The sequence below is a fragment of the Montipora foliosa genome, chromosome 3 (assembly GCF_036669935.1).
Source record: "Montipora foliosa isolate CH-2021 chromosome 3, ASM3666993v2, whole genome shotgun sequence".
Lineage (NCBI taxonomy): Eukaryota > Metazoa > Cnidaria > Anthozoa > Scleractinia > Acroporidae > Montipora > Montipora foliosa.
Window position 1 is genome coordinate 40,470,893 of NC_090871.1, and position 10,000 is coordinate 40,480,892.

Consider the following 10,000-nt stretch of genomic DNA (forward strand, 5'->3'; position numbering starts at 1 on the left):
GATTTAGTATTTCTTTGGTGTTTGAAAAATATTTCATTCGTTTGCTGCACCCACTCGTGAAATATTTTTCAACGCTCGAAGAGAAATTTTTTATCTCCGCGTGGCCATGTAATATCCTCTATTTAAATATCTGCTGCAGAATGCATTAAGTTGCATGTACATTTGTACCTGTCTTGGTTTTTGGGTAGTCCATCTGTATTCTGAAAATTGCAAGAATAAGCTGAAATTGAAGCACTTAGGCTCTTACATATAATTTAAACTGTATCTGTGGTAACTGTATATTATTTTGATTGCAGCATGAAGCTATGAATAGATTCAATTCTTTAGAAACACAGTACAATATGGTTAAGGTGTGTATGCAGATACTAATAACATTTTATTATATAAACGTCAATAAAATACCACGTCAGCTTTGCGCAAAAACATGATATCTTATATCATGTTATTTTCACATGTGAAAAGATCACTGTTGCTACATGATTACATACAAAAATTGCACCTTTCGATGCCTTTCGTGAAGTGATTTAGTATTACTTTCATTGGTGTTTATATAATAAATAGAATATTACATGGCCGCTTGAAGATACAAAATTTCTCTTCTCATGTTGAAAAATATTTCACTTGTACACTGTCCTCGCTCGTGAATATTTTTCAACAGTTGAAGAGAAATTTTGTATCTCGGCGCAGCCACGTAATGTCCTCTATATAGCGGAGTTCTGTGTGCCAAATGCGTGCGTGCGGAGCACCATAGTTAGGAAAATATGGTATCCCACTGATGCGAGAAATTTTGATTTTAGGTATGTCATTGACTGTCTGTCCATACGTACGTGTGTCCATACGTCCATCCCCCATGAATGCCAATTAATTACATTTGTAAAAAGGGGGATCACGGTGCTTGTTTTGATGGTACAACGCTGATGAATACATACATCTTATTCGATGGTTTAACATATAATATGGGCGGATATTTTGCGAGTTGTGTAGTATTTTTCAGAGCCCCGCAATGAGCAAAATGTCCACGAGTATTACATGTTAATCAATCGAATAAGAGACTTATTATTCCACTATACAAAAAGGTGTTATTTTGCTTCAATTTTATTTGGTAAGAGTGTTTCTAAAAAAATGTATCATCTGTCCTTCAGGGTGCTTGCGAATGATGTAAACGGCACAGAAAGCCAGCCAAATGTCCTTTATTTGATTGTATAAACGAAATGACGAGAGACAAGCGATGACAGGCTAAATTCTCGGGCTTTTTATCGTGTTGAAAACAATTTCGTTCATCGAAAACTCCAGTTCCGTCCATATTTGCTCTGTTCAACAGTGTAATACCGTCTCATATTTTGCACGTTCTCTTGACCAAATATGGTAAAATGACGTAATAGTGAAATAATAAAACTATTTAAGGCACTTTGACAATTGCAGTGCATCTGTGATGTTGGACAAAATTAATTTAGCTTGATGTTACAAATGTAATTCATGATATGACGCAGATCCTGGTGTCATTCTTTGGTTAATTCACTTACATACCTGCTGTTTTACTTGTAATGGCTCCTTCCTTACAATTGTCGAAAAACTGGCCATAGATTTTTGCTGACTTTTTTAACACTCCATGAACTCACCATTCTCAGCAAAAACATGAAATAAAAAGTAGGGGTCACTGTACTTGTTCAGGAGAAAATAGCCATTCTTTGATGGATTAAGCTTGCATCAGTGAAAATCTGCCATTTTATCAATGTGCACGAGCTAATGCACATGCCAGTGATGCAAGAAATTATGCACAGTAGGATTGTGCAATGCAAACTAGGGAATCTTAAAGTAACAATGATGATACTAATAATTATTAAGAATTATTGGTCTGTGTTTTATTTTTTGTACTAGGCTCAAGCTAAAGAGGTTGAAACAGATTTCCATCGCCTTCAGCAACAATACAGTCGCCTCAGCTCAGAGCATGGTGTAGTGGTTAATGAACAAAAGAGGAATTTTCAAATGTACAAAGAACAAAAAATGAATGAACTTCTATCCCTTCAGGGTAAGAATGCAAGAGGGTTTCTTCAAATGCTCAACTTTGGATTGAATCATAAGGGAAACTACAGTATTTGTAACTTCTGGACATTTTTCCCCTACACTAAAAATTCCCAAATCAATATTAATGTGTACATTTTGATTAGGTCTGATGGCCAGTTGCCAGCATATGTAGACTGTTGTGATTTTCAGACGCCAATTGGTTGCTTTGCATGTTAGATTACAAAGTGGCATTTCTTGTACATAAGCCCTTATCCATGGAAAATGGATCCTTTTTTTTATGTACAGACTGTATGCCCCCCATTTTACAGCCCACTTTATTCCTACTTTCATCTCATTGTATTTGACATCTATTTTTCACAGATGATTAATGATATTAAAAAATATGTTTATCTCTACCAGTATTTTAAAGCTGTTACTTTGAAACAACAAATATCCTATGGGAGAAAATAGTCTGAAGTGGCAGTCAGTATGAGAGCAAATAGATTTAAAAACTTACAATGTACAGTGTTCATGAGTGACAAAAATAGGCCTGGGTTGAAGTTAATATAGCATCATAGTCAAAGGGGAAAATGCATGTATGGTTGAAACTGTGACAAAACATAGTTATACAGTGTATAATATAATACGTAAATGAGTTTCACATAGGACTAGAAAATCAGGACAAAATAAAAGTTGTTTCAAAATGATGGTCAGGAAATACAGGAAAAAGATTTTAAGCTACCACAAATGAAAAATGCCCAGGATAACTTTTGTAAAATTACAACAGTCTACTCTGCGAAATTAAGATGAAAGCTCAAATAATCCTCAGCTGGAATCCCTAGGTACTCCTGGAAATTTATTGACATTTGAGTAATTTCTGGAAATATCTGGAAATGTGTAAGGAAGACATGGAATTGGCTATGAATTTATGGAATAACTGAGAAATTCTCACATGTAAACATGAAGATGCACTATAAAAGGGGTCGCTTTATGCACTGCTTTTGTTTGAATTCATTCAAACATGTCAGATTAATTATCCAAGATGGTGATCAACAAACAGCAACACAGAGACTTAACCCCTAAAAATTTCTAACCCGAGAAAAAGGGTCTGGGGATTACAAAAAGAACGACAGGTAACATTTTATGACATACTGGTACATGTATCACAGACACTTTGCCATTGGGGGCTTTTTTATTGCACAAAATTATCACAGAGCTCGGTTGCATTCTCAGTTGATTGACAAATCATTTTCATGTGCCTAAGGCACCATGCCTTTTATAGTGCATCTTCGTGTTTAACCCATTCACCCCTGACGCAGCACCCTTTGACAAGTAGAATTTGTAAGTACACAGAGTGAAATCATTCTGTGAATCTCACTCTCGGAACTGAAAGGATTAATTAAGTATGCGGCAAGAATTATACATTATTATATATAAAGTTGGAATTTTTTTTTTCAGTGAGCAAAACACAAGAAACAAGGCTAGCATTTCTTGCTCTTGTAAAAATATTCCAGCAGATCAGAGATTAATGAACTTTTTGATTCTACGAATTGACTGTAGATCAACCTATGGACTTTAAACTTTTGTGGATAGCTTTCCTCTAACAAGGTCTTCGTATATTGAACTTGTAGACATTTTTCTGGAAATCCAAACAGCAGGTGATATGAATGCAACAAAAATAATTATTGCAATGGTCGCTGTTTTTCAACAAGATTTTCCCCAAAGCCACAGCACTGACCATAATAATTCAAGTGTTTGTTAGAGATATTACAATATACAAAATACTGCAACATTATCTAATTTGTCCTTTGCAGAGGAGGTGAAAACTCTCAAAGAGCAAGTGGTGTCACTTAGAACACATCTCCAGTCAAAATCCCAGGAAACTGAACAGTACAAGGTTTGGTTTTGTTTTGTCACCTGTGGTTTAGATACACTGTGGGCACATGAGAAAATGACTTTTTGCTCCTACAAGGAATAATCATTCTATATTGTTTTTTTTTTATTATAAAATCGTTTTTCAAGTGCTCCCTGGCCTAAATTTTCCTTATTAAGAAAACACAGTGTTGTTGACTGGAATTTTCTACATTATGCCTAGTACTGGTGCTCATGGTGGCTTGCTATTGAACTTGTGCTTCCAAGAATCCTTGGCTTTTTCTTATGTCCTATTGATGGAGTCCTTTTCAAGCAGATTGAAGCAAATGTTTGAACCAAGTAATGCTACTGTAGAAAAATCCCTGTTTTGGTACATGTGTTAGCTAAATTACATTCAATTCAGTAGCAGGCTAGATCAAGGAGCCGTGGCATTATAATAACTCTATGCTCACAGGAATGTGATGTGCATGTACATTGTATGCAGGAGATCTAATATGTGTCACTAGGTGGTACTTTCTCTTGTGAGATTCTTAAACTCCTGAATTCCAGTAGATGAAATAAACCCTCAGAGTGATAGATTACGTAGAAAGCATGTGAATTTTATCTTTTGGTCTGTGTAATTCGTGTTCTACACACTTTATATTATGCTGCAACTTACAGGAATGATGAAGTACTCTCCCCTTCAGCCCTAATTGGTCAGCTTATAACAAGAACATTTTTGAATTTGTGCATTGAAAATATCGATAAATCAATGCTGTTGCTTAGTACTGGTAATATTTTTTGCAGCTGCGCTTACTGATGAAATTCCGTTTCTGTAATTTAGGCCTGTTTTCTTCTTTATACACTATGTTTTCCTTAGTGTGAGCAACTTTCTGAATGGTGGCCAGCTTTAACTATTAAGGTATTGGTTGAAAGCAAATTACTATTCTGTCAGTTTTCTAGTTCAAGAGCATTGGAAGCAAGTCGAATCTACCAAGAGAAATTGAAAATGCTGGAAGAGAAACTTGCAAGCTACAAAGTATGTATGTAAGAAAATATAAAGTTTTGCTTCCATGCATTCTTTTTGCAATTTGCCGTTTTTTACATTTGTACGTTTACTTGGACAGTAGCTCCCTGTTCTTAGCCCATTTTTTTTTGTGGAGACCAGATATTCTTCATCTACCAGAAGGTTATTATGGGTATTTGATATCATAAATTTGCATTTTTGTTTTTTTAATGATCGATAGGAAATGGTCAAGAAGACTGTTACAAACAAGGACGGGAGAACAGCAGACAAAACTCATGGTATGCAAAGTTCTTGTTTTTAACCAAGTTCAGATGAACAGATACGGTATGTGCAGCAAATTATTTTGGCCATTTTTGCGTAATATACAAATTTAAAACAGTAGTTTATTGAAAACAATGTTTGGATACTTTGTTTACTTTGAATCTTTGGTATTTTTATCTAGAGTCAAAATATGCGCGCCAATGGGCCAATGGGCAAATTGAGTCCTCACATATACGTAATACGTATACTGTTGAATCCGCAACTTTTTCTCTGCGGATTCAAAAGTTTTGACGTGCACGTGTAAGAGATTAGAGAAGACGTCAAAAATAATGCCTCAAGAACATCAGTGATTGACTCGGCAATCGACTTTGTGCCACTTTTTTTTTCTTACCAAATCTGACGTCATCTGTGACCTTATACTGAACAGAGGCATGGCAACGTGGGATCTATTTGTTAACTGTATTTTTTTGGATTATTAAAGAAATTCTGTCTACTGTAAATCTTTAAGGTGACGCTGTCGTAGGAGGTTTCGGTAGGAAAAGGGTTGGTGAGCAAGAGAGGAAGCGTCAACATGAGGAAAGGTAACAATATAATTATTTCAGCTGTTTTACCCTTTTGTAGGTAATTTCACCTATTCCACTCGGACTCGTTCGTTCCAATCGTGATAGTACATGTATAAGCAAGCAAGAGAAGCATACCTCATTAACATAGCAAACACCATAAAACCTTTAGGTCCGAGTTTAATAAAATCGCAAAATTGAAATGTGAAAAGTGTCATCCGAATTTCCATTTCTGGTTTCCGTGAAAATTGAAAATTGTTCTCAAATTTTCATTTTTGTTTTTCCTTGTAGACTGAAAGTTCAAATTCGATGTTTCACTTTTAATTTTCGTTTTCTTGGAAATTGAAAATTGAAAATCGTAGCTTGGTACTGGAGTACACGCATTCCAAAGAGTTGTTGTCAGTTGTGGTCCTCTCAGTTATGGGATCGAAATGAAATGTGCAGCAATATTATTTTATCATTACAGCACAACTCAGTCTCCCACAACCGATATCAGCAATCGGCGGGGACGCAGGAGTCGCCAGGTTGACAAACAGATCAAATCGCTTGGTGACGGTGGTGAGTGTCCGCGGTGAAACACTTCTGTGCGCGCGCACGTTTGTAAACGCTGGCTAGAGAGGTGGGAAAGTGGAAACGGCGAAGGAAAAGAGCAGGCAGGATAAAGAGCACTTGTGTATTTTTGTTAGGTCTTATGCGAGAGCGGAAGTGAGCGCATTATTTAAATTCACGGTATAAAACCAGATTGGTAGATAAACGTTTCCGACGCCCACGCTTTTGGCTTAGACGCTTTTCTGCGCTCTGTGGGTTACCATACACCTTATTCCAAAATGGCCGCCATTTTAGTATTCTTTTGTTTCCATGCAAATTGGCCTGTACGGCCTCGCTTTCAAAAGTATAATTCAAAGGAATATTTAACTTTGAACGAGGCCATAAGGGCCAATTTGCATGGAAACAAAAGAATACCAAAATAGTGGCCATTTTGGAATAAGGTGAATTACTGTCTATCACTTCACACCCATTCACCCTACTCCTCGCACGTCAGTGCTTGCATCTGCCGACTGAGTGTTGCTGAGTACGCGACCCTAAGCTCGGTGTTTTGGTACTTCAGTGCTTTAATATTTTACTTGTTTTCCAAGATGCACGCCCAGTAGATCTGGGAAGGACCCTAGACGAAAATGTTGACAAGCAAAATCCAAATGTTCCTGCTGTGGGTGATGGCAAAGCTAAAAAAGGCAGCGATACGGCGGACACAGCAGCAAATGTTAACGGACAGAATGAAGGTTACACAAGATACGGTAATATTCCGTTAAAAGACAGCAATGAAGATAAATGGATTGCACCAGCTGAGAATAAAACAGCGAATAGGTGGTCCGATATTATAAAGGTAAACCATGAAACACTATACTCCCAAAAAAAACCCACTCGAATCACACCACGGGCAGCCTTAATAGCTCTAGCCTGCGTAGCAAGCGCTCAAAGGGGTGGAAAAGAGGAAGGCAGAACGCGAATGCTGAAATGGAAGGGATATTATTTCCTTCTCTTTTCCATTTACTCACCTGTACATACAATTTGCTTCCTTGTACCAAATTACCACCTTTGGCACAATTTTTGAGGTAGTAAGTGACAATTAGGGTTCTTAATTATGTTCTTAATTTTCATGAAGGAGATATGGCTGTTGATTGCCAGAAAATTACCTAAACTTGGGTTTGGTCCTTAAAGATAAAGTTCAGTATTTATTGAAAACTGCATTATGATAAGCCTGACAAAACTGATTTTTTGGGGGTAAAAGAGGTGCATTATGGGATTTGAGAATGTAGAGAATACCTCCCCCACAGAAGAGATTGAAAATTCCGGAGGGGTGGGGGGATCAATATGCACCTGGCTTAGAAGGCAAAACCGTTAGACTGTTAAATTGCAAGAATATAAGCAGTCCATTGCAACCCTTCTTTTATGCAAGGTCCATGAAGCAATTTCACTACTTATAACCTGTTTTTGTTGTAGCAATCAATACTATTTTTGAAATTACAGTTTGGTATTTTCTTGCACTATAAAATTGCACTCTCAATCAATTCTCAAAGTCAAAATCCTTGGTTAAAATATAGATAATATTTTAGCCAAAGCCACATGTAGGAACCCGCTTGATCTTGCTTGGCTGGACAAGTTGTATTTTGGTTCGGGTGCTTTTTGCTTTTTCTTATGGGTTTTTGTGGAACTTCGTGCCTAGACTGACTTTAAAAATGTCGCAAAATGAATTAAGCTTCAGCAGGTCTATTAGAGGATACTGATTTGACTTTTTTCCTTCTTCTTCATTTGCTTTTTTCAGGCGGCTCAACAAAGCTACCGTGAAAGTGAAGGTGAAAAAAGAGAAGAACCGAATAAAGCAAAGAATGAAGAGGAAAAAGAGACTGGGAACGAAAGAAGGGAAGCGGAAATAGATGGAGAACAACTAAAAATGGAAGAAGATTTTGGTGATCAGAATGATAAGCCTGAGGTGCGGCCAAGAGTTGTAGGTGTTGATAGACTGGATTTACAGAAAAAGCAACTGAACATTGGTCGAGGAGACCGAGGAAAAAATGACCTGCAGAACCAAGACAAGCAAAAGAATACGATGGATGAGAAAGACGAAGAGAGAGTTAATGAAGAGGACGATGGTGATGGCTTATCACGCGAGAGCATGAATAGACACGAGGAGAAATTGGACAAGAGTTACCATCACAAACAGGCAGCCAAGTCTCAGAGGCAGACGAATTCCAGAGAAAGAGACGCGGGGGTTGGTAAGGTGGCTCCCATACCAGCGGTACAAAGACAGGATAAGGCACAAAAGCAAGGTATGCTCGTTGGTTGTGCTTCAAATTTTCTGCCTCCTAGTAGATCATTCCATAATTCCATCGACGAAAATACGCTCATCGTTTTCCAAAAAACTTGATGGAAATAGAGAACACAAGAGATTCATTCCGTGCTGCTGCCAGATTGCGGAAGACATGGTTTTTGCTGTTAAATTTGTAGCACAAGAAATTTGTTTCGCGATGATAGTTTTGGTTTGGTTTGTTTTTTTATAGTTGGTGATGAGGAGGATGCAGGCAACATCCAAAATGAACAGGAAAGTGATCCAGATGAGGAAGACCCTAATGATGCTGGCGAGGAGGAGGATGACGACAATTCACCACATCAACGACACAATGACGACATGGCGGCACATGATAGATCTCTCAAGGCCGCAGCCGCTGTCCAGGATGTTGAGACCGACGGTGATGAACAAAATGCTTAACAATTCAAGGAAATCTAATTTATTATTTAACAGCCACCTGTATCCGATGCCAAAGTCTGGAACCATGCACCTTATTGGGGAACAGGGCGAAATAATCATGGTGCGATGAGTGGCATAGGGGTACTAGGGGAGGGGTCCACAATTTTTGCTCGCTGATATATATCCATCCCGTTCCCACTAAGGATTTTGGTCTTTGGATTCCGTAACATCACAAAATAATTAGAAATTTGAGGAATTTAGAATTACATTAGTCTGTCGAGATGAAAGAGACTAGAACGGATCGAGGGACTGATAGAACACCTCCCTTTCTTTGAAATGCATATTCCCAGTTGTCTAAAAGTCACTGCAGCATACGAAACCAACAAAAATTAAATTGACGGTTTGAAATATAGTCATGTCACGCTGAGGTTAAAGAATTGTAGCTTTCAAATGAAACGAACCACATAACGTTATGGTTGCGATTACCGGGGTAGTTTTTAAAGCAAAAGACAAGGAGTTTGTTTACAACTGTCTAAAGAATAAGATGAGAAATTCATACAATCACATTTTAAGTTTCAATTTTAAGGGTACTGCATACTTGCAGTAAGGGTGGACATACGTACATGCACAGTTTGTTTCAGAAAAATGTTCGTGTTGCTGTCGATTTCTCTTCTCACTTCAGCTGGAAGCCAGTGAAACTGTTCCGCCGACTTTTCCCAGTTGACAAAGGGGGCACGAGAGAGACAAATCGGGTCTCCGTGAGAAACTCGTCGCTGGTGTTTGGGAGCTTTGTTTCTGTCGATTTCACAATCCGTAGTTTGAAGATTCGTTTGGGGCTCCAATATGGTTTGTCATGCCATGTGTTATCTAATGGTCTCAATTTATGTGTAAGGCGACAGCAAATGATTACGTGCGATTTCTGCACGAGTAAGAACATCCAATGACACTGCTTACAGTAATGGCTAGTCCTGGTCTTTGGGGCCCAAGCTATTGTGTTGAACACAAAGTTAAGAAGAACCTCGGTTTTAGCACGAAGCAATCATCTACTTA

At 37.9% G+C, this 10,000-nt stretch overlaps 1 protein-coding gene across 2 annotated transcripts in view; it reads left to right on the forward strand.

Annotated features, from left to right (window-relative positions):
* Nucleotides 1-10,000, forward strand: part of LOC137997419 (Golgi integral membrane protein 4-like) — a 13,903-nt gene that overhangs the window by 2,856 nt on the left and 1,047 nt on the right. Inside the window, exons 4-13 of one of the 2 annotated variants that reach the window (XM_068843392.1) lie at nt 297-350; nt 1,879-2,029; nt 3,819-3,901; nt 4,811-4,894; nt 5,103-5,160; nt 5,652-5,724; nt 6,170-6,261; nt 6,840-7,087; nt 8,027-8,531; nt 8,763-10,000. The exon at nt 8,763-10,000 is cut by the window's right edge and continues 1,047 nt beyond it. In XM_068843392.1, coding sequence (XP_068699493.1) covers nt 297-350; nt 1,879-2,029; nt 3,819-3,901; nt 4,811-4,894; nt 5,103-5,160; nt 5,652-5,724; nt 6,170-6,261; nt 6,840-7,087; nt 8,027-8,531; nt 8,763-8,971 — 1,557 coding nt within the window. In that variant the 3' untranslated portion in view covers nt 8,972-10,000. The remainder of the gene's footprint in view (nt 1-296; nt 351-1,878; nt 2,030-3,818; nt 3,902-4,810; nt 4,895-5,102; nt 5,161-5,651; nt 5,725-6,169; nt 6,262-6,839; nt 7,088-8,026; nt 8,532-8,762) is intronic. The other variant, XM_068843391.1, reaches the window with a different exon arrangement.